The 22,882-nt window shown below is 47.5% G+C and overlaps 5 protein-coding genes across 7 annotated transcripts in view; 3 read left to right on the forward strand and 2 right to left on the reverse strand.

The window, feature by feature from the left end:
* Positions 1 to 4,760, forward strand: part of stab2 (stabilin 2) — a 29,235-nt gene extending 24,475 nt beyond the window's left edge. For both annotated transcript variants that reach the window (XM_023397470.2, XM_087171512.1), the window contains 11 exons: positions 328 to 521; positions 603 to 744; positions 1,132 to 1,265; positions 1,344 to 1,509; positions 2,660 to 2,766; positions 2,846 to 2,965; positions 3,045 to 3,191; positions 3,413 to 3,523; positions 3,597 to 3,728; positions 4,172 to 4,282; positions 4,372 to 4,760. In XM_023397470.2, coding sequence (XP_023253238.1) covers positions 328 to 521; positions 603 to 744; positions 1,132 to 1,265; positions 1,344 to 1,509; positions 2,660 to 2,766; positions 2,846 to 2,965; positions 3,045 to 3,191; positions 3,413 to 3,523; positions 3,597 to 3,728; positions 4,172 to 4,282; positions 4,372 to 4,428 — 1,421 coding nt within the window. In that variant the 3' untranslated portion in view covers positions 4,429 to 4,760. The remainder of the gene's footprint in view (positions 1 to 327; positions 522 to 602; positions 745 to 1,131; positions 1,266 to 1,343; positions 1,510 to 2,659; positions 2,767 to 2,845; positions 2,966 to 3,044; positions 3,192 to 3,412; positions 3,524 to 3,596; positions 3,729 to 4,171; positions 4,283 to 4,371) is intronic.
* A 234-nt stretch (positions 4,761 to 4,994) lies between these two features.
* On the reverse strand, positions 4,995 to 10,222 carry ovch1 (ovochymase 1). Its single transcript, XM_087171548.1, has 14 exons — positions 9,545 to 10,222; positions 9,433 to 9,474; positions 9,303 to 9,359; positions 8,847 to 9,030; positions 8,700 to 8,775; positions 7,873 to 8,062; positions 7,654 to 7,793; positions 6,815 to 6,965; positions 6,702 to 6,743; positions 6,394 to 6,616; positions 6,155 to 6,312; positions 5,697 to 5,795; positions 5,480 to 5,616; positions 4,995 to 5,191 (listed from the first exon to the last, which is right to left on the reverse strand). The coding sequence occupies exons 1-14, from the start codon at positions 9,597 to 9,599 to the stop codon at positions 5,030 to 5,032; spliced, it is 1,716 nt and encodes a 571-aa protein (XP_087027674.1). The 5' UTR covers positions 9,600 to 10,222; the 3' UTR covers positions 4,995 to 5,029.
* Positions 10,223 to 11,338: 1,116 nt separating this feature from the next.
* On the reverse strand, positions 11,339 to 12,082 carry LOC111647660 (erythroblast NAD(P)(+)--arginine ADP-ribosyltransferase-like). The gene has a single exon (XM_023397289.2). It carries the CDS (start codon positions 12,071 to 12,073, stop codon positions 11,408 to 11,410), a length of 666 nt encoding a protein of 221 aa, XP_023253057.2. The 5' UTR covers positions 12,074 to 12,082; the 3' UTR covers positions 11,339 to 11,407.
* Positions 12,083 to 14,029: 1,947 nt separating this feature from the next.
* On the forward strand, positions 14,030 to 18,914 carry parp12b (poly (ADP-ribose) polymerase family, member 12b). 2 transcript variants are annotated; one of them, XM_023397467.2, is made up of 8 exons: positions 14,030 to 14,451; positions 15,977 to 16,112; positions 16,284 to 16,560; positions 16,792 to 16,869; positions 17,311 to 17,437; positions 17,528 to 17,696; positions 17,927 to 18,047; positions 18,398 to 18,914. In XM_023397467.2, exons 1-8 carry the CDS (start codon positions 14,108 to 14,110, stop codon positions 18,493 to 18,495), a joined length of 1,350 nt encoding a protein of 449 aa, XP_023253235.1. In that variant the 5' UTR covers positions 14,030 to 14,107; the 3' UTR covers positions 18,496 to 18,914. The 2 variants fall into 2 exon arrangements, with proteins under 2 accessions (XP_023253235.1, XP_023253236.1); XM_023397468.2 differs by having other exon boundaries at positions 14,442 to 14,580.
* Positions 18,915 to 19,383: 469 nt separating this feature from the next.
* Positions 19,384 to 22,882, forward strand: part of LOC111647661 (UPF0606 protein KIAA1549) — a 16,487-nt gene continuing 12,988 nt past the window's right edge. The window contains exons 1-3 of the mRNA XM_087171539.1: positions 19,384 to 19,792; positions 20,739 to 20,938; positions 22,766 to 22,882. Coding sequence (XP_087027665.1) covers positions 20,800 to 20,938; positions 22,766 to 22,882 — 256 coding nt within the window. The 5' untranslated portion in view covers positions 19,384 to 19,792; positions 20,739 to 20,799. The remainder of the gene's footprint in view (positions 19,793 to 20,738; positions 20,939 to 22,765) is intronic.

A 22,882-nucleotide genomic window follows, 5' to 3' on the forward strand; every position in this document is an offset into this window, starting at 1 on the left:
GGTATCAGTAAAAAACGTGGGCTTTTTTAAAATTCAAATTTTTTTTATCTTGTTTTATTCGTTTTAAGAATCCGTTTTGATCTGTTCTAAATATGTGACATGATAATGACAGCTGAGGTTTGTTTAATAATTATTTTCAGACTCAGCCAGATTTTGCTGCTGCACCGCAAATCCAGATTTGCGGACACGAGCTCAGACCTGACGTGAGATCTGGTCGTAGCGTCCGCTCACGTCCAAATTGATAAATGCCGAAGCTTGCGTGGAAACGGTCGTACGCACGGTTTTCTGCCGTACGTTCGTTTGATAAATGAATGTATCTCTCCTTAGTCGTGGACATGTGTCACATCTGGAACGGTGGTTGTGCTAGAGGAGCCAGATGTTCTCAGAAAGGAGAGAAAGTGAGCTGCACCTGTCCTAAAGGTCACCATGGAGACGGCTTCACCTGTCAACCCATTGACCCCTGCATCTCCGGAGACAACGGCGGCTGCCACGAACACGCCACCTGCACCATGACGGCTCCGGTGAGGGGGGTTGTGGGTATTGACAGGTGTACACCTCAGGTGTCTCATGTACAGGAAGCTGACAGGTGTCTGTGTGAACAGGGGAAGAAGAAGTGCACCTGTAAAGACGCTTATGTCGGAGACGGACTCACCTGTGAGGTCAAACAGCTGCCAGTCAGCCGCTGTCTCCATGACAACGGACAGTGTCATCAGGATGCCCAGTGTACAGACCTGCACTTTGAAGGTGAGAGAGAGAGGGGAAGTGCTTCAAGGGTTCACATTTGATTATAGATTATAAATATTATTACAGATATGATTATTGATTAGACTGGTCACAAAGTTCATGAACATGACCAACTTTGTGTATGTGTGTGTGTGTGTGTGCATGCGTGTGTGTCTGTCTGTGTGTGTGCATATGTGTGCGTGTGTGTGTGCATATGTGTGTGTGTGTGTATGCTTGTGTGTGTGTGCGTGTGTGTGCATGTGTGTGTGTGTGTGTGTGTGTATGCTTGTGTGTGTGCTTGTGTGTGTGTGCATGTGTGTGTGTGTGTGTGTGTGTGTGTGTGTGTGTGTGTGTGTGTGCGTGTGTGTGTGTGTGTGCGTGTGTGTGTGTGTATGTGTGTGTGTGTAGATGCGACCCTCGGTGTGTTTCACCTCCGCTCAGACAGAGGTCAGTACAAGCTGAACTTCACTGCAGCTCAGCAGGCCTGCACTGCAGAGGGAGGCGGCCTGGCCACGTACACTCAGCTGTCCTACGCTCAGCAGGTCTGTGAACACACCAAAGACTCCGTCTAGTATCTGTAGAGCTGTGGTTAAAGCTGCGGTCTGGTCCCCGTCCTGCAGGGTGGGCTCAACATGTGTGCTGCTGGCTGGTTGGACCAGGCCCGGGTGGCGTACCCCACCACCTACTCCAACCCCAACTGTGGCTTCGGACACGTCGGCATCGTCGACTATGGAGTCCGCAAGAACCTGAGCGAGACCTGGGACTCCTTCTGCTACAGGATGAAGGGTGAGGAGGAGGAGAGAGCAGGAGAGAGAGGAGCGAGAGGAGAGAGAGGAGGAGGAAGAAGAGGGGGAGAGAGAGGAGGAGGAGGGAGGAGGAGGACGAGTGAGAGGAGGAGGAGAGAGGAGGAGAGAGGAGGAAGAGAGAGAAGGGGAGAGAGGAGGAGGAGGGAGGATAGAGAGGAGAGGGAGGAGGAGGGAGAAGAGGGGGAAAGAGAGGAGGACGAGAGAGAGGAGGAGAGAGCAGGAGAGAGAGGAGGAGGAGGAGGGAAGAGGAGGACGAGAGAGAGGAGGAGGGAGGAAGGGAGAGGAGGAAGAGAGAGAAGAGGACCGAGAGGAGGAGGAGAGAGATGAGGAGAGAGGAGGAAGAAAGAGAAGAAGAGAGAAGAGGAGGAGAGGAGGAGAGAGAAGAGGAGGGAGGAGAGAGAGGAGGAGGAGAGAGAAGAGGAGAGAGAGGAAGAAGAGAGAGGAGGACGTGAGAGAGGAGGAGGAGAGAGGAGGAAGAAAGAAAAGAGGAGAGGAGGAGGAGAGAGGAGGAAGAAAGAAAAGAGGAGAGGAGGAGGAGAGAGGAGGAGGGAGGAGAGAGAGGAGGAGGAGAGAGAGGAAGAAGAGAGAGGAGGAGGAGAGAGGAGGAAGAAAGAGAAGAAGAGGAGGGAGGAGAGAGAGGAGGAGGAGGGAGAAGAGGGGGAAAGAGAGGTGGAGGAGGAGGGAAGAGCAGGACGAGAGAGGAGGAGGAGAGAGATGAAGAAGAGAGAGGAGGAGGGAGAACAGGAGGAGGGAGGAGAGAGAGGAGAGAGAGAGAAGAGGAGGAGGAGGAGAGAGGAGGAAAAGAGAGATGAAGAAGAGAGAGGAGGAGGGAAGAGCAGGACGAGAGAGAGGAGGAGAGAGATGAAGAAGAGAGAGGAGGAGGGAGAACAGGAGGAGGGAGGAGAGAGGAGGAAAAGAGAGATGAAGAAGAGAGAGGAGGAGGGAGAAGAGGGGGACGAGAGAAGAGGAGGAGAGAAGAGGAGGAGGGAGGAGAAGGACTGACGTAAAGAAAGTTAATGAGGAGCTGCTGCTGATCAGAACAACTTACAACATCAATTTATTCATGTGACCTGTCACTGATGTATTGATCAGACCTGACTGATGTATTGATCGGCGGCTGTGTGTTTCAGAGGTCAAGTGTGAGTGTCGACTCGGTTTCATTGGAGACGGGTTCAGCTGTACAGGAAACCTGCTGCAGGTCCTCAGAGCCACGCCCACCTTCTCCAACTTCCTCACAGTGAGTCAGAGACAGTCTCGTCCAGGTCAGGTCTCCACGGTAACCACTTCACCACCTCACTTTATTTCTGATTCTTCAGCAAATCCGGAACTACTCCGAGACGTGCGAGTCCGGGAAAAAGTTTGTGAAGCGTCTCAGCAACCTGACGGTCCAGTCCACTCTGTTTGTCCCTGACAACGACGGCCTGCCCGGCAACCAGGTGAGTCTCACCACAGGTGCTCTAGCTGCGCTTGTTAACATGTCCTCACCTGTCTGTCTCTGTCCACATGTCCCTGCAGACTCTGTCTCAGTGGGACATTGAGTTCCACCTGTCGGAGGGTCAGGCTCTGTCTCTCAGCCGGCTGAAGAACGGCAGCCGGATCAGAACCAGAGTCGGAAGTCTGACCGTCCTTGGAGTCGCAGACCTGCTCAACCCCTCAGCTCTGGTCAGAGTCTTTACAACTTCTGGACACTAGAGGGTGAGAGAGGCTCCTCCCTCACCTGTAGATGAGGCGAGGCTCCTCCCTCACCTGTAGATGACTGTCTCTGCGGCGCAGATGGAGCTCAGTAACCAGATCTGCTGACTGTGATTGGCTGATTTCAAAGTTAACAGGTACGAGTCTCCACGGAGACACAGAAGTAAAAACAAATTCTGTTGTCTCCTCAGTCGTCCCGTTACATCAACGACCGCTTCGTCACCAGCTCCGACATCTTGGCCTCCAACGGGATTATACATGTTCTTCAGGGACCCCTGAAAGCCCCGCCCCCACGCCAAAAGGTGAGTGTTCATAGGAACAGTGTAAACAACAAGGAGGAGTGTTTCCCGGTTTGACCTCTGATTGGCACTTCAGATGCACGTGGCTCACAAGGCGGGGATGGGTGTGGGCGTGGTGCTGCTGATCGCTGTGGTGGCGGGAGTCGTCTTCATTGGATACCACTTCTACACCCACAACACCAAACCCTTCCAGTTCCACTACTTTAAGGTCAGTGTGTGTGTGTGTGTGTGTGTGTGTGTGTGTGTGTGTGTGTGTGTGTGTGTGTGTGTGTGTGTGTGGTAGGTCAGGGCTGTAACCATGACGTTTCCGAGCTGCTCTCTTTATGTCACTGACACTAATTCATTAGGTTTCCTGTGATGTTCAGTGTATAACTTAATTATTATAATTATTAATTATTAGTTAGTTAATTGATCTCTTACATAATTTTTCAAGAGACAAAAAGAGGCGAACAACAGAAAGTTGCAGATGTAAAGTGCTGCGTGTTTACAGGATTAATTAGTAATTAAACAAAGATGGTCATTGCCGCAGGTGAACCGGCCTATTGATGTTTATTATATTGAACATTTTCATTGTTAGTTTATCACATTAATAACAGTCATATGTCTGTTTCAGTTACATCTTTCATTGCTGACCTTTGACCTATTTGACAGGAGGATGAGGGGGAGGAAGAAGCTCCGCCCTCAGACTGCGGTCGCAGCATCTGTAACCCAATTTACGAAGCAGCACCTGAACCTGCAGAGTCCAACACGTGTGACGTCATAGTGAGTCAGAGTTAGATTCTGAGTGTGACGATGTTGACAGACTGAACCGACTGATGATCAGTCACAGACGTGTTGAATGACTTTTTCAGGGTGACACACACCAGGTGGTGAACGGAGGATCGTACGACCTGCTGCAGGACGGCTGAGGAACCTGCTGCTGCTCACTGCTGGACTCAACCTCACAACTGTTTCATACCTCTGATCTGCTCCAGACTCTTTCATCACAGACTCGGTTCTCTTCTCCGATTGGTCCAGGTCCACAGGTGTGTCTGTCTGCATCACCTGTGAAGGAGGAGTCACTGACTCATCATCATGTTTTCAGCCACCTCCTCTCACAGAACAACACTGATGATGCGTTCAGGTGCTCTGAGTTTCTGCAGTAACAGCTGTTTAACCTTTGTTTTATCTGAACACAGAAACAATTAGTGGAGAATCATGTAAAACTGTGAAAAATGTTGATTAAATGATTTGTGCTCCATTTTGTTTTTAGTGTTTTTTTTCCATTAAATAAAATCTAGACTCTAATGAACTCACTGTAAAAAGTAAAGAGGTTTTTTTGTGAGTAATGAAGCACGTTCAGAATTTCTACTCAATGATTCCTTTGGTTCTGGTCCCTGAACTATACACAGCACTTTGGTTCCACATCTGGAGCTGATGACACTAAATGTAAATGTGAATGAATGTTTGTTAAAGGAAGAGAACCACAAACAGCTTCCAGTCAAACCAGTTTATTTCTACAGAACCAGTTCAGTTGTCTTCAGTCACCTCAGTGATCCATGAACCATAGTCAGATATTCTGGTGAAGATGGCCGGTTTGTCTGCATCACAGCGCCGGCTGCCCCATGTGACCACACCAGACAGGAAGTAGGTGCCACGTTTCTGACAGATGAGAGGAGCTCCGGCGTCGCCCTGCGCACGAGGTCAGTCAGAGTTACAACATCGTTTTGTTAAGACAGATCAACCAAGAAAAAACTGACTGATGACACACTAGAACCTTCTGATCCATTCTGACCCCTGGATTCACTGTTACACAGCTTTAGTGTGACGTCCAGGACGTACAGTGTGATGTGTCACAGTGGTGATGGCAGCAGGACTCAGGTAGGACACTGTCAGACGGCTCAGGATGGTTTTATGTGAGGGTTAAACACACTGAGCATTAACTACAGTCTAATGACATGATTGTGAGTGTGTTGTTACCATGCAGGAAGAAGAGCTGGCAGCATGTGAACATATGTGAGAGTCACTGATGAGTCCTCCTCCCCACCTCCTCCTACAGCTGGTCTGATTGACCAGAGTCAGTCTGACGTGGTGCAGTCGGTCCGGATCGACGTCGGCTACAGAGAAAAGAGACGGCAGCACATGAATGATGTGATGTGTTCATGTTTCTGTGTAAATATAGAAACACTGAGCTCACCTCTTCCTGCTGCCGCTCCCCAGCCAGAGGTGAAGCAGTGCCAGCTGTCGTCCGGCTCCTCGTCCTCTTCAGGGACACAAACCGGAGACACATTGGAGCCTGGAGACAGAGTCAGAGGACAGATTGACTCAGTGGACACAGAGGCCATGTTCACACCTACCTGTAGCTTTGTGTGTTTGGACCTTTTGTTGATTAGGTCAGAGTGGAGCCACAGGGTGAAGAGACTCACTGGAACCTTTTTCCAGGCTTCTGATTTGCCAACATGTTTTTGGTCAGGGTTTCATCGCCCCCTGTTGGTTTGACCTGCTCTTCACAGCGTGTTTGTGTTTTCATGTGGATGGAGATTTGAGGAGCGGACAGTTTAAATAAATACCTGTGTGCATGTGGCTCAGTGTACACCTGGAGCAGCACTGTCTCATACTCAAGAGAGATGTTGGAGTGTGTGTTTATATTCCTACCGAATCTGGCGGGAACACTGAGGCGGAGAAGTGACAGGTCAGACTTTGGCGGGAAGCTGCCATCCTGTGGCAGGTTGAAGACTTTGTCCACCGGGACAGTTTGAGCTGGCGAGAACCGGAGGTCATGAAGTCCCAGAGCCACCACGTCCACTTTAGGTCTGAGAGAGAAGCAGGAGTGAGCAGTAACAGAGGGGGTAGACCTGATGTCCCAGCATGTTGCAGGAACACTCATATCCTACCTGACGTTACAGTGTTTAGCAGTGACAACCCAGCGGTGATGGATCAGCACTCCACTGCAGTAGTGGCGTCCACTGGACTGCAGGCTGACCTGCCAGGGCCAGAAGAAGGGGCAGGACTCGGTCACGTTCCCTACAGACACCTCACCGTCCTGGGACACCGAGAGACTAGCAAGGCCTGGAGCGTGATCACAGCTGGGGCTCTGCTGCTTCCCACACCTGTCCTCTGTCATCCAGGTGAACATACAGTTATACGGGAGCAGTGTGTGTCATAAATAAAGTCTTTCAGATCTCTGTCAGATTAAACCTACTTTCATCTGTGATGTCATCTTCATACATCCTGTTCTGATCATCTGAAAATCAAACAACATGAGGAAACGTCTTCTACAGGTAAGAACTCAGGTGTTGGTCATCTGGAACTCACTCATGATGTCAGACATCCACTGAGCGTGCTGCTGGATGTCGGTGTACACTCCTGGTTTTCTGGCTCGTCCACAGCCAACTCCCCAACTCACCACACCTGCCAACTCGTACCTGCTGCCGGTGAAGCAGGACAGAGGACCTCCAGAGTCCCCCTGAGACCGATGGATGATGAGGTCAGAGACGACGTCAACGAAAAGATCAAAGACAAGCAAGACAAAAGATGAGACAACAAGAGAGCGACTAAAACCCAGGAAAAAAGGGAGGACAAACATCACAGGAGAAGAGACACAGACTGACAGGACAACCAAGATAGAAGACAGTATGAGAAAAAAGGTAGGACAGTAAAAAGGGACAGAAGAAAGACAATGACCATGAAACAAATCTCAAGAAAGGAGGAATGTGATGTTAAGAGACAATACAGGATGATAAAGAGGTGCTAGGACAATAACAGCACAACGCGAGTCCAGACAGGACACCACAAGACAAAGAGACAAGAGTAAGACCAGAGTGAAGACAGGACCATGAACAGAGACACAGGAAGAACAAAGAAGTTGGTAAGACTTGGGTAAAAGAGACAAGACGGGACAGTTATGAGACAAGGTGCGACAACAACAGACCGTGACAGAACAAGACGAGAGGACAGGGAAGAGAGAAGACAGGAGAAACAGATAGCTTGAGAGAGAGGACAATGAAGAGGACAACAAAGAAACAAGACAGAAACAGATTCTGTGATGTGGACAAACTCCTCTCAGGTCTCTGGTTGTAAGTGCTTCAGAGTCCAGATTCTGAACCTTGACGGTCTTGAACTGTGTCCAGACCCTGGACATGTTCAGGTCTTACCTGACAGGCGTCGACTCCTCCTTCGTCCTTCCCGGCACAGAACATGGAGGACCTGATCCTGCCCAGGTAGTACTGGTTACAGACCTCAGAGGGCAGGACGGTCACGTTCACCTCCTGCAGCCTGTTGACTCGAGGACCATCTGGAGACAGACACATCAAGCCGGGTCAGATTCAGTCAACAGGTCTCGTGTCTCTAGAGATCAGTAAATGTGTCCTCACTCTCTTGGGTGGAGCCCCAGCCGGTGATGGTGCACTTCTTGAAGAGAGGTAGCGAAGTCATCCAGATGTCGATGGGTCTGACGAACTGGTTGAAGACCAGAGGCCGCTGCAGCCTCAGCAGAGCCATGTCGCCCTCTTTAGTCCGAGTGTTGTAGCTGCGGTGGCTGACGATCGCCGAGACTCCGACCAGCTGAAGGTCAACAGAAACCGTCAGAGGTCAACAACTATCGCAGAGACTCCGACCGTCAATCTACAGCTACTTGATCCTGTACCACTGACTAGTTCAGGATCTGGACCGGTTCATATCCTGAATCTTGTGCGGTTCACTTTTACAAACTGAACAACAGGTTCACATTATCACAGTCCGTCTTAAATCAACAGTCACCGACCCTGAACCAGGTTTCTCTGTCTGTGATCAGACCTGGACCTCACAGTCCTCCTCTGTAAACATATGTTCTCCAGTCTGTCTGAAGAGACTCCAATCATCTGAGTCCATCATCTGTGGTGGATCTGTCTCAGTCTGTTGAGTCTGATTAGGACCAGAACATAGTCTGATGTGGACCCACATCAAGAGGAGGTCTTTGAATGTCCTGAACAGGAGGAACCGTCACAGCCAGAAAAACCTGATACAGCACCTGAACTGGTTTTAAGACTCTGAGAACCTGAATGTCCACAGACCATCATTCAGACAGGCAGACTCTACTGTGCTCTACTGTGTTGACTGTCAGACTTTACAGGTTCAGTTGTCTCCTGTGATAAAAACAAACATCTCCATGAGGCACTCTGTCCACAGGTGTGACCTGTGTCTGAGCTGCAGGTCGTCTCACCTGTTGTCCCGCTTCTTGAAGATTATCCAGGTCGTGTTTTCCAGCCAGAACCTTCCAGAACGAAGCTCTGTTGTACCTGCAGACAGGTATGACTCATCAGCTGTGTGTGTGACAGTAAATTTAATCCTGGTGTCGATGACCTCTGACCTTTTGAAGCAATGAGCAGCAGAGATGACCCACAGTGGACTGATGATGGCCCCCCCACAGGCCGGCATGGAGGCAAAACAAACGGACACCTGCCAGGGCCACGAGTGAGCCCAGGCCTCCTGACCCCCAATGATCCTGGACTCCATCTCCTGCTCCGGACTGAAGGGCCGAACCCCGGCCAGGTCTGACACCACGCCAACAGAGGTCAACAGAGGTCAACAGGGTTCAATCAAAAAGGTCAGTATTAAAACAGAAACCAGGTCCTGCTGGTTTCAGTTTTAACAATCAAATATATAATATGCATACTCACATTGAACAGGATTCATGAGGTTTTACTGAGTCTGGTTAAAACATTTGATCAAACCACATTTGAACACAAACCGTTTTATAGTTTAAGTCAGATTTAGAATAATAACTTGTTGATTTAATAAATAAATGAATGTAAAGAGAACAAACCACTGAATCCAAAGAGGCGAGAGAAGGTTCCATGTTGCTGCAGAGTCTCGTTTCCTCCTGGAGACAAAGTACAGAGTCTGAACAGGCTCAACTGTTCCCAGGTAGGAGTGTCTTAACCTGGTGAGTTTACCTGTCCCAGCAGCAGCTGTGGAGTTCGATGGTTCCAGTTGAGCTGCACAGACACAAAGCACAGGTGAGGATGAGGAAGAGGAAACAGGAAACCTGAGGATGAAGGTTCTCACCTGTCTCACATGTGAACACACACAGTGACAGCAGACACATCACACACAGCATCATGTCTGAGGATCACTGTGAGCTGCTGAGGCTCCTCATCACTCACCTGTGTCAGTCACACCTGTGTGATTGGACACACCTGTTCAGCGGAGGGATAAACGTCATCTACCTGCATTCTATTCAACATCTTTATCTCTGGGACTATTTTATCTGTCACTCCACTGTGGACTGATACAGAGTGTGACACACTGTTTGTGTCACTGATGTGATGATGTCATCAATGAGGGACGCTACCACTACATCACAGTAGCACACCTTACATGGCGGCCATATTCTCCTGTGGTGCAGTTACATTTCGTTGATTATAATGTTGGGAACCACTGACATAAAGTAATAATGCAAAAAGCTTTTCTTGGCTAACATACGTCTGAGCAAGCTAAAAAATGAAAATGATCAAAAATATCAAATGTGGTTAAAAATGTATAAAAATCTAAAAGTTCAAAACTTTGTCATTACTGTCTTTGCTGTTGTTTATTTCAGAGATAATGAAGATTAATATTTGATCTCCGGATGGGCGTCCAGGTGATCGGCAGGTGGCTCTCTGTGGTTTCCCTCATCAGAGGTCAGTGCTGCAAACAGAGCACGCATTCAGATCAGCTGATCATAAGGCAGACCACTCAGAGTCTCTCATTTTAGTGAGTCTACATTGTTGACTCCACCCACAACCCACAGACTCCTCCCACTCACATGGCCTCTAGCCTTGAGCTCAGCAGACCTGCTCCCCTTCATGAACAAGCTTCACACTTCGAACAAACACTGCTGTGAGGTCTGAGGGCATTTTCTCCATTTCTACATTATTTCTGAAATTCACTTTTTAATGGTCGTTGCATGTAACATAACAGCAGAGTGTTTTAAATTACAAGTCTCAGAACAAGCTCTGCTCTTTCTATAACGAGGCAGCTTCTTGTGGTACAACAAAGAGATGTGAAAACAAACCTTTACTGATGTAGATGAATTGTTTTGGTGCTTGAAATGGATTTACTAAAGTCTATAGCTTCATAAAAATAGTGCAACATGAAATTAAAATAAAAAAGTAAAATAGTAGATGTTAGTAGGAGTTGTCTTGTCATCACGTTCTTCCACCTCCAGCAAATAATGTTTGGATGGTGATTTAAGAAATCAGACATGTCTATAGTGGTGAGATCTACTGAGTACAATTCTAGTTTGAACATATTTGATGTGGGAACAACCTGTCGCACATTAAATAGGATCATGTGATAATACGTCTGTCTTCTACCACTAAAGGGACGGGAGGGTGAACTTCCATCCCTCCATTTTCACCTGCTTGTCAGGTGACAGTTCCTTTAGTAATGTGTTAAGTTTTGTTGAGCTTGATTGTTACTTTCGTCTTCAGGTGTTCTCCCAGAAGCTGGGTATGAAGGTATGATCACATGATCCTGTTAAAGGTGTGACAGGTTGTGGCTGTTTGGCAGTGGACACATCTGTCTGCAGAGTTTGGATTCATTGATTTGTTACTGCTGTACTCCCACAGGTTTGATGTCATCTTGATTTTTTTATGTAAAAGGTAAAGCAAACCTTGGCATCTAATATAAACCTTCCAACTGTGTTACCCTGCTGTTTCAGTGGCGTAGGGTTAGGGTCTGTTTTTGTTGGTAGCTGACCATTAAGGAAACAAGTCCACATTCTTTCCATATGTCAAATTTATTGTTTTCACATTGACACATATGTCACACAGAGAAATGTTCTTTAATGCAAAACAATAAAGTAGAAGCCACCTACATGTGATACTGTATGAAGTAAGTGATGGTGGGAAGTGTGACAACACTAGTCTGCAGTAAGTCAAACAGGTGTTAAGGAGAGCCTGTAATGAGCGCACAGTTTAAACGACTGGAAGCTCCAAAATCCTTCAAAACAAAGACGACCTCACAGTCCTTCAGAGCTTCAGGTTTATCTTTACCCTTAAATACTGCTGTTATGTTGAATGTTTCATAGGGGGGTATAAGCACCTCTTGCTCCGCAGATTCAAGTATTAAATAATGCTTCAGGTCAGCTCCTAAACAGGTTGTAATTTTAAAGCAGGTCTTTGAACCAAAACTTTTCAGGTTTGTTTTTAGAGAAGTGGAGGTAAAGGAACCAAACCGAATTATATTTCCAACTTGACCAGTAAATTGCATCCTGCTTCTTCTATAAGTTGTGCTACAGTGATGGTTGTTATTCAGGGTCTGTATGGCAGTTGTGAGCCAAAAATGTAAATAATGGTATTTGAAAGTGCTTTTATAGATGCTCTTGTTTTCCCTAACTGCGTTATTAAACTCTTTATAAATCTCGTTTGAGGTGTAAACACAGATTGCTTTCATGTGATTTTCAGTCAGAGCCTCGTCTCCTCTGTCAGGAGTCTTCTTTGAACACTCCAACACTTTTGAATTTTCTTCATATTTCTTTTCTTTTATTTCTTGCATATCTTTCATTTTGTCAGTGCAGCCAGAGTACATGTCATCAACAGAATCTTCAACCATGCCGAGTTCTACAGTCTGAAGAAGGAACAGATGATGTTATATGTGTTGTGATCTACAACTTACATCTATAACATAAGGAGGAAATGCTGTTCATGTACATACAAGTCACAAACACACTGATCCTGAACGCATCAGTCAAATATTCACACACAACCTGTTTGTTTTCCTCCTAAATATCTGATCTCACAGTCCAACCTCATGCTTCTGTTCAGACTCACAGATCCTGGTTCTGGTTTAACACCTGGACCACCATCTTTATAAACCTGCACCAAAGAGCTGCTGTTGACTGAACCAGTGGTTCTCAAACGTTTTCACATCATGGACTTTAAACTGACACAAATTATCATTATTATTATTTTAAAGTTGTTTTTGGCTTGTGTTTTTCATTTGACAGGAAACAGGACAGAGACGGGGAATGACAAGCAGCAAAGAGTCTGACTGTCCAGGGGTTGATCCGGGGACTCGCCTGTAAAAAAGTTTTATCACAGACAGTGTTTACACCCAGGACCAAAACAGTCACATTCTGTGATACTTATGGATGGAAATATAGTGACAGGGACCCACAGGAACCCCCTCAAGAACCCCTTTGAGAACCACTAGTCTAAACCACAGACAGGTCTCTGGATGTGAATCTGGTCTCTGTCCTGACAGTCCTACATCCACCCAGACCTGAAACATTATCCAGTCCAAATTACTGTTGTGACCACAACAGTTTAGAAATATTAATGTCATTTCTAGGACGCAGGGTTTCTGGGTTCCTGGTCTCTGGGTTTCAGCCACCAGTGTTAGTTTCTGGTGCTGAGCTGACACCTAACTTGACTCCCTGGACTAAAACCAAGTTTGATCTTTTTGTCAGAGTGTGGTTCTCACCCTCACTGGGTCCATGAGCAGCATCCAGCACAGGAGCAGACAAACTGGGCAAACTGGCAGTTTTGGGGCAGTTTTGGGGTCTGTGGTGTACTGTGCTGTGGTCTGAGAGTCCTGAGCAGTGAATCATACTCAACAGGGTGTATGTTTTACATGATGATATGATCTTAGACAGTTATGGAAATAATTCTACGCTCCATTAAAGGTCTTTTCATGGCTCTGAAATGCAAATGGAGTTTTATTGTGTGCAGGCTACAATGGTGAAATGTATAGATAGGCAGATACTGATTCAAAAGATATGATGTCATAATGTGTTGAAGCAACTAAAGCAGACTGTCTGGTACTCAACATGAAGCTCAGCTGATTTTATGTCTGATCTTTGAGGGTCACAAACTGATCTGAGACAGAGCATCCTCACCTGCAGCTCAACACATCTCCAGTTTAAAATATGAAGCTGTTGCTCTGAGACACAGACGGAGGTAGAATGTGTTTAGTAGTTGAGTATTTTATACTTATTACTTCACTACATTGGTTTGACAGCTGTTGTACTTCCTCCTGTCTGTCAGGTTTGATAAACACATGGAGCTGGAGACACTGTCTCTGATCACTGGCTGAAATAATAAGAACGCTCTCACTTATTGATATCAGTGTTGAAGAGGCCTCTTCTCTCCTGGGGGGTCATCAGTACCTGACAGAGCCACAGCACCGAGGGAGGTGTCAGGACCAGAACATCAGTCACATGGTTAAATAAAGAAATCTGACACACACACACACACACACACACACACACATGTTCAGACAGACTGGTATCACACAACCACTTGTTGTATTTGACAGACTGTGTCTGTGTTCATGTGTCCAGTGACACCTGTCAGTGCGGTACAGGTGTATACAGGAAGTAAATAGTCAAGTCCATTGTGTGTCACTGTGTGTATATGTTGTGTTTTATATTTTCCCGCGTCCAGCCTGCTGTAAACGTGTTACAGTATTAATATTAATATCAGGGACCAGAAGGTGGGAAGCACTTCGGTTTCTGACTGAGGAGTTTCCGGTGGTGTGTGCTTTTACTGTGACAGTCTCGGAGCGGATGTGTGGTTGTGGACCTGTCGGTCCTCCCCGGTGGAGCCAGGGCGGTTCTCAGTGAGCGGAGGCCGCGGACCGGGCGACATGTCTGCCTACAGCCGGGAGATCCTGCAGGCCACCCGCCTGCTGTGCGGCAGCAGAGGCGCCATGCAGCTGCTGCAGCTGCACCGGAAGCTGCTGCAGCGCTGCGACATAACCGAAGAAGAGTTCATACACATCATGGAGGGGTGCTCCCGCTTCCTGCTGGTCCGCGGCCCGGCGGGGGACGCGGGGCGGCGGCCGGAGGACTGCACGGTGGTGGCTCAGACGTCCCTGCGGCTGTGCAGGAGCTACGGGCGGGAGGAGCCGTGCGGGGGGGAGGGGGTGTGCGAGCAGCTGCACCTCTGCAGGTTCTTCGTCTACGGAACCTGCAGGTTCGGCAAAGGCAGGTGAGCCGAGTCCAGACCCGGGTCTATGACAGCGGCGGAGGGATACTGTCTGTTAGTTTCCTCCGCTCATACCTGCCAGGAGCTCGACTCCGTTTTCCTCCAGGCTTCCGTAGTGACAACAGTAAACAGGTGAAGTACCGGTCACACTTATTAAACACCTGATTATCTCTGGGACTACTTTATCTCTCCCTCCGCTGCGGGCTGATACACACTTTCTGCAGCAGTGAAGAGAAACGAAACTTAAGGAAACTGAAGTTGATGATGATGGTGATGAGGAGGAGGAGGAGGAGGAGCTCTGTCTCTTCCTCTGGTTCAGACGACATCTTGATAAAAAGTATCAAATAACAAAAACAAACATTTGTCGTCAGACGTCACGTTGACGTCACCAGCTGATTTACAGAGAAATGAAACTAACGTAGGAAGTGAAAGTGAAGCTTGTCTGTTACTGATTAATTATCCAATCGATACGTTATTGATCCTCAGACTCATTGATCACAGTGTTGAAGAGTTAAACAGCTGAGCGGTTCTACTGAAAACAAACAGTAAAGACTAGTAAGTGGACCTTGAGTCAAGGTTGTTTTGAAGTAAACAACAGTGTGTTGATGGTAGGGGAACATGTAGCCGCCCCCTGACGTCACACAGAAAGACTTCAGACCGTCCTTCTCAGTGACGGAGTGTGGGGGGGTCTCTTGGGGGGGGGATGATCTTACACACAGCTGTCACGAAGGTGTAGCTGTGTGGGCGGAGACATGGGCCTCATCACATTCATGGCAGTGATCTTGTGAAAGGAAAATTATCAATTGAATAAATAAAAACTCACTCCCGTGCTTCTTTGGCCACATTTAGTTTTAGTTATTGTCTTAATCTAATTATAATCTTATTTTTCCACAATTTAATTTTCAAATATCAGGTCAGATAAAAAAAAAAAAACAGGTCCTATTTTCTCAGGTACACAGCGCCATGTTCATTCATCATGTGTGCGTGAAAATGCACAGGTCATGTGACACACGTCAAATGTCTGATGTAATTTATGACTCGTCCTTTGGAAACAAACACAGAACTAATAGTATGAACTGTCAGTATGTTTGTGGTGTTACATCATCATAGACTCAAAGCGACGCTGCACTCGTCTGGGGGTGTGGTTTGTAAGTCTGCATCGATGCGGACTCGGTGTTGGAGGCTTTATAAGCCACTCCCACTTCAGGGTCGTTACTGGAGCGACACTCAATGTGGCGGAGGGTCACTGTGTGTAGGGGCCGGATTGGAATTGGGTCACGGAGTCTGAATTCATTTGATACTCAAAGCAGTTTAGTTCTATCTTAAACCGGACTATGGTGCAATGAATTCTGGGTAAATTAAGACTTTTTTCACTATAAACAAAATGGCCGACACTCAGACACAACCTCAGTCTTCATGTTAGTGACTAACATCAGACTGATGAGCAGAATGAAGACTGGACCAAGACTACAGTCCAGGCTGAAGTGTCTGTGTGACTCTGACCTCAGATCAGCTGTTCTCTCCACAGGAAACCCTGTAAGTTCTCCCACGACGTCCAATCAGATCACAACTATCATTTACTGAGAGACTGCACACTGCAGGAGCTGAGAGAGGACGAGCTGTTCCTGCTGCTGCTGCAGAATGACCCCGCCCTGCTGCCAGAGGTCACACACCTGAAACATCTGACACACACCTGACACACCTGACACACCTTGTGACCCTGTTTCCTGTTTTAACATGTGTGGACATCTCCTGTTTGACCTTGTTTACTGTTTGACCTTGTTACCTTCTCACCCTGTCTCATCTGGACGTGTGTGGACGTCTTCTGGTCTCAGGTGTGTCTGCACTATAACAAAGGCTCTGGTCCTCACGGCTGCTGCACCTTCATGAACACCTGCACCAAAGTTCACCTGTGCCAGCACTTCGTTCAGGGCGACTGTCTGTTCGGACTCAAGTGTAAACGGCAACACGCCATCGACGACCACGGCCGCCACCTGCTGGAGGAGAGAGGACTGAGCGGGGAGATCATCCAGGATCTGCCCTTCATCTACAGGAACATCCACCACCTCGCCGCCGCCGCTGCCACTGCCGCCACCGCCACCTTGCCCTCAGGTGAGTGTCACACACCTCCTCTTCAATGACATCATGACCTCTATAGATCACCCCTCTTCTTCATCTGTTAAAAGCTGTAGATCAGTGACACAGACCATATATATATATATATATATATATATAAATATATACACGTACATATATATGTAGTATGTAGTATGTTGTGTACAGATTGTGTTGTTTGTTGTGTGTCTTGATATTTGTTTGTTTGTTTGTTTGTGTGTCTGTCAGAGAATCGAGTCCCTGTCCCTCAGACTGACGAGACGGACATCTGTCTGCACTTCATCAGAAACAGCTGCAGGTTCCACAGTGAGTCCACTTCATGGGTCCTACTGTGACATCACTGACAGGAAACAAACCTGATCCACAGGTGAAGCTCCTCCCCTCAGCTTCAGTCTGTCGTCCTGCAGTTCACTGTGAATCCACTAGAGGGCAGCGAAGAGTTTCAGACTGATGTTCTACAGGTTCAACACTCATTGCTGCACAAACCTCCGACTGCACCGTGGTCACATGTTCTACTGTTACACTTAGATAATATGTACTGACCACTGTGATGTCATAGTGATGTCACATCTTCATGTGACTCGTCATTCAAGGATTTCTACAATAATTTGATTCTGTTTTCATCAGTATCAGAATTTATTTTTTTTGTTGTTGTTTAGTTTAAATGTGTGATGTCACTTCAGTTAAAACAGCTGTTTCTTTGATGGAGTCTGGTTCAGTTTTCATGTTCAGTTCTTGTGACTGTAGACGAGTGTCGCCGCGTTCACTTCCACCTGCCCTACAAGTGGGAGGTGCTTGATGGCAACACCTGGACGGACCTGCAGCACATGGAGGACATCGAGCGAGATTTCTGCGACCCATCTAAGACACAGAGGTCAGAGGTCATGCTCCCTCCCCACCTGTGTACGGGTTTGAGGTCAGTCTGTTGAGGCGGCAGCTGAAACTTTTCTCTTTGTGTTTGTAGCTCTGGCGATCGGCCCGTCGACTTCTTGACGATGACTCACCAGTCGCGTCGAGTTCGCCGTCTCTCCACCGTTTCCTCGGTTACAAAGCCGCCACACTACATGCTGACCACGGGGTGGCTGTGGTACTACAAGGGGGACCAGGGGACGTGGGTAGAGTATGGAGAGCCGGTGAGTCACACCACTGGGGGAAGGGGCCCAGAGGTCTGGGGCCTGGTTCTAGTGGTCTGGGTCGTGGTTCCAGAGATCGAGGGACTGGGTCCAGAGGTCTGGGGCCTGGTTCTAGAGGTCTGGAGACTAGCTACAGTCAGAGAAGAAGCCCAGGAGCTCCAGATAGTACTGGGATCAGAATGCTAGTATGTTAGCATGCTAACCCCTCTGTCTATGCTAACTTTCCTCAGGACGACAAGAACCGCACCACATCAGTGACGTCCAGGACTCTGGAGGAGGTGTACCTGTCTGCCAGGACACCTGAGGTCAAAGTGGTGAAAGGACAGAGAGAGTATGTCATCAGCTTCAAAGGTACGACCTCTGACACCTCCGTCACAGGCGGAGCCAAGTGTTTCACAAGTCACACCTAAGTCTTAAAAAGGTCAAGCCAGGTGAGTCTCAGATCCAGTTCCAAACCATGACACAAAGTACAGGTGGGTCCGACCCAAATCAACACCAACCTTTAAACCCTGTGTTTCGATTTCCACACTGACAAACAGTTTGTTTACAGAAGTAATTCAATCTTTAATCATGTTTGTTTATTAGTTTTAAATAAAGTTCATTTCTGATCTGAATGTTTCCATGTCGACCAGCAGCTGATAAATCTATATTCTTCTTCTTCTTTGCTTTAGCTCTGACACTTCCTGTCTCCCTCCCCTCAGACATGTACCAGAGGAACCTCAAACACAACACCAAGAGGAAAGTCCGGCGCCGTCCTCGCTTCGTCTCTGTGGCCGAGGTGAAGAAACAGGCTCAGTAGAAAAACCAAAAACTGATCTGACCTGGACTGGACTGAGACCTGAACCTGTGCCTTAACTCAGTCCAACATCTGGATTATCTTCTCTGTCACTGACTTCATATCTGTTACATGGACGAGTCTGAAGACCTGATGAAGACCGTCAGCGGTCTGATGGTCTGTCGGTCCGTCTCAGACATTCATCGTCTCCAGAGAATGAACCTTCATCACTCCACTATGATCATTTATGTAAATATGAAAAATCATCAACAATATCAGTCAATAATGTTTTTTACAGTCTAAAGATGGAGGAGACCAGGTCCTTCGCTGGAGGTTTACGTGTAATTAGAAGAGTCACTGGGTTTTGAATGATGTTCTGGATCCACTTCAGTAGAAACAGAGACTCAGTCAGAAGCTTCAATAAAATCCGTTTGGTCATTAAATGAATGTTTGTTTTCTATGTGACAAATGAGGATTTAAATGTTTATATTATATTCATAATAATAATGTACATTATATATAAAACAGAAAAACTATAACACGGAGAGAACGATGTTTTCTTTGCAGTAACAGTCAGTCTGTTTGTTTGTTTGTTTCCATGACAACAAGCTCAGCTGTCCAGGTGTGGACCTCCTGTGTTCCTTATCAGCTGTCTGTTCCTCATGTGGCACTGAAGCTGTTTAGAATCTTTCACATCAGGTTTCAGGTCCAGTTCATCAGAGTGTAACTGAACCTGACCTGGGATCAGTCTGGACTCATGTTAGTATGAGGGTCCTGACAGGACTGAGGTCAGCAGCCTCCTCACATCAGGCTCTGACTTCAGATTTAAGACGTGGATTTAAATCCGGGTGTCAGGTTCTGTTCAGATCAGGTCTTCTCACTGACGAACTGGTTTCGTGTTTTCATGGTTTCTGCAGACTGAGAGACGGATCTCCTCAGTCTGTCTAGGATCTTTCAGCTGAAGTCCGGGCTCTGATCCTGCAAACCTGATCCGGGTTCAGCTGAAGTCTCTGTGTGCGGGGAGGAGGAAAACAAGATGTCGTTTGAATTGTAGATTTGGATCAAATGAGGCGGAGCCGGATCAGACTGGTACCAATACCGGACGTGCCCCGAAGCTGACGGATCCGGGACCAGCACGGACGGATCCGGATCCCCCCGCAAAGGAGGTCTGTCCGTTGTGAGGAGGTGAAGAAGACTGCGGACAGAGGGAGGAAGGTGTGATTCTGCAGGGACTCTCCGCCTCCACCTTCCCAGCGCAGGGAGCGCGCCGCGCGGCTGTGGAGAGGTGTGACGCGCCCGAACTGCATCTTCAGGATGGCAGGTAGGTCTCCTCCGACTGGGGGTAAAACACGCAACGTTAGCACGGCTCGGCACGGCTCGGCTCGGCTCGCTCTCAATGAAAAGCTTTGGTATAAATCGTCGGTAATAAGGAGGCGGCAGCCGCGGGTCTGATCCGCATCGCCGCTGCTCGCTGTCGGTTTTAGCGGCATGGAGGCTCCAGCTGCGGCTGTCCGCTGCTCACCGCTGCTTCCTCGGATCAGAGAGAAGGGAGGAGGCTCCAGACCCTCTCGTCGGTGCAGACCACGTCAAAGCAGAGACGGACCGGTAATCAGGGCAACTGTAACCGAGGGACGGAGCCTGTAGAGCGGCAATGGAGCAGCCGTCCTCACGCTGACACATGAGGCACAGGCCGCGGTTATCTGTCCGATAATGGAGTCATCGTCAGAGCGGACCGAGCCGAGCCAAGCCGTGCGGGTCTAGCAGGGGGGCATGGAAACAGTACTACTAGATCCGGAGCAGGGCCCGAGCAGAGCCAGGGACATGAACCAGTGATCCAGTGATGGGAGTCAGGACGGGCCTGCACCTCACTGCTGGATCCAGGATCAGGAGATCCACAGACCACAAGCCTGTGGGTGGGGGCCCCCCAGAAAAAGTGAAAGTCTGCAGAGACCAGTCCAGAACCTGGTCCTCTGCTGCCCGGATCTTGGGTCCAGTTGTGACATTGCTGACTCAGTTTTAAATAATCAATAAATTCTGATTTATACTTATATTTATTACCGATAGATTAACCTACTCAACAGAATGTGGAGGAAATAAAATAAAATCTTTAAAGATGAACTAACTATTAATTCTTTATCAGTTAATTACCTATTGATTAATTGATTAATTTACAAAGTGATGAGAGTCTGACCTTTAACCTGTTCAGGTGTGTCAGGGCTGAGACCTCCTGACAGTCTGACCTGTCGCTGACCCGTCTCTCTGTTCAGGTCCTCCTGATGGGCCCTCGGTGCTCTGTACCGGGATCAGACCAGCGGCCCTCTGAGGACGATGGACCCTGTGATCCCGCCGGACCCCGGCACCAGGACCAGGATGGACCCCAGAACCTCAGCATGCAGGAGAACTCTCGGTGTGATCCTGCTGGTGACTGGCATGCTGGTTTCCATGGTGACAAGCTCACCTGCTGCAGGTAAGAAGTTTTTCTGTTTTCTAAAGGAGCAGTCCACAGATCTGAGTCCAGCTAAGTCCAGTCTCTGTAGATCTGGTTCTGTCTCAGTATCCGTCAGAGGAGGGGAAGCTCTCTGAAGATCATGTAAGTTATTTATTGACAGTATCAGTTCCTTTAGGTCTGGTTTCTTTAGGTCTGGTTTCTTTAGTTCTGGTTCCTTTAGGTCTGGTTTCTTTAGGTCTGGTTTCTTTAGTTCTGGTTCCTGTAGGTCTGGTTTCTTTAGGTCTGGTTCCTGTAGGTCTGGTTTCTTTAGTTCTGGGTCCTTTAGGTCTGGTTCCTCTAGGTCTGGTTCCTCTAGGTCTGGGTCCTTTATGTCTGGATCGTGTAGGTCTGGTTCTTCTAGGTCTGGTTCCTCTAGGTCTGGGTCCTGTAGGTCTGGATCGTGTAGGTCTGGGTCCTGTAGGTCTCAGTCCTGTAGGTCTGGTTCACGTCCAGGTTTGGACTAGGTCAAAGTCTTCCACAACAAACAGGTGGACAAACTAAAAAGGTAACTTCACCAAATTAATGCAAGAGGTCTGGAGGACAGGTGTTGAGCTGCTGACCTTTGACCTTTGTTATACCTGTAGGAAACAGGAAGTGCAAGGTGGATGTCCTTATAAGGAAGTTTGGAATGTCTGTGATTCTTGGCTGAAACAGGAAATCTTATTCTCAGTCTTTATCCTCCTTCATGTTTCTCCCACTGATACTGAGTCACACACACACACACACACACACACACACACACACACACACACACACACACACTGTCTTCCTACATTTGTGGGGACCTGTCATTGACATAATGAATTCCCTGACCTAAACTTAAACTGAATTAATCTCCACCAGACATTTATGGAACATTGATGTCATTTAATTTAATTTACTTTATTTTTATTAACGAGGTCGACACACATTAGTTAAAAACTACAAACAGGAGCAGGTCGTACAGAGCAACAGGAAGCAGCAGATTCACGACCACTGTGACATTAGCCACAAACTAACTTAATGAGGAAAAAATAGGTAAAAGTTGGTAAAATGGCAACATGACACATTAAACAGAATATACGTGACATCATTAATATATGTGACATCATTATATCATTATATCCACTTAGAAACCAGAGAAACAGAGTCTGCAAAACTCCACAGAGAATCCGCCAGTTTCCTTCAGTATCACAGTCTGAACATCATGATACACACAGACAGGAGCTGATCACAGCCAATCACAGCCATCACAACTGATCTGTAACACACAGCTGATCTATCTATCTATCTATCTATCTATCTATCTATCTATCTATCTATCTATCTATCTATCTATCTATCTATCTATCTATCTCTGTACTGTGGGGTTTGAGGGCGTCGTCTCTTGAATACCAATGACTCGTCTCCGTTCGGCACGTGATGCTGCCGCAAAGCACCGCGTCACCATGGCAACGAGGCCGGCACCAGATGAAAGAGCCCCAGTCAAGGCTGACTGTGTGTGTGTGTGTGTGATGACACAAAGACAAATAGGTTTAGAAAGACTGCAGCAGAACAGAGGAGTTAAAGCCCTTGTGTTAAAAGAGTATGTGTGTGTGTGTGTGTGTGTGTGTGTGTCTAATTGTAATAAATTGTTATAACAAAATATAATTAGAGTGAATTATTTTATTTTAGGCCTGTAATCAGACCAGACTTAGGGTTAGGTCAAGGTCCTGGACTTTGGTCAGGATTCTGGACTTTGGACCAGGGTCGTCAGCTTTAGTCAAGTTCCTCGTCTTGAGGGTCTGTGGGGATGATATAAAGAATTTTTCCGACTCTCGCCCACAGGTGTGTTAAACTTCAACAGGACGATGGAGGCTTCATCACGTCCTTCTACACCATCCTCACCCCCCTCCCCTCCCAGGCCCCCTGCCCCAAGCCCGCCCTCAGACTCTGGTTACCATG

This window comes from Seriola lalandi, unplaced genomic scaffold (assembly GCF_002814215.2).
Source record: "Seriola lalandi dorsalis isolate HSWRI2012SDOR001 ecotype SW California unplaced genomic scaffold, Sedor1 jcf7180002055008, whole genome shotgun sequence".
In the NCBI taxonomy this organism is placed as follows: domain Eukaryota; kingdom Metazoa; phylum Chordata; class Actinopteri; order Carangiformes; family Carangidae; genus Seriola; species Seriola lalandi.

Coding starts and splice junctions, on each gene's coding strand:
- ovch1 (XM_087171548.1), bottom strand. CDS start 9,599: ATGATGCTGTGTGTGATGTGTCTGCTGTCACTGTGTGTGTTCACATGT. Junction 7,794..7,872: donor CTGGGGCTCCACCCAAGAGA/GTGAGGACACAT, acceptor GTCTGTCTCCAG/ATGGTCCTCGAGTCAACAGG. Junction 6,617..6,701: donor AGATGACATCACAGATGAAA/GTAGGTTTAATC, acceptor CCTGGATGACAG/AGGACAGGTGTGGGAAGCAG.
- LOC111647660 (XM_023397289.2), bottom strand. CDS start 12,073: ATGGTTGAAGATTCTGTTGATGACATGTACTCTGGCTGCACTGACAAA.
- parp12b (XM_023397467.2), top strand. CDS start 14,108: ATGTCTGCCTACAGCCGGGAGATCCTGCAGGCCACCCGCCTGCTGTGC. Junction 16,113..16,283: donor ACCCCGCCCTGCTGCCAGAG/GTCACACACCTG, acceptor TTCTGGTCTCAG/GTGTGTCTGCACTATAACAA. Junction 16,870..17,310: donor AAACAGCTGCAGGTTCCACA/GTGAGTCCACTT, acceptor TTGTGACTGTAG/ACGAGTGTCGCCGCGTTCAC.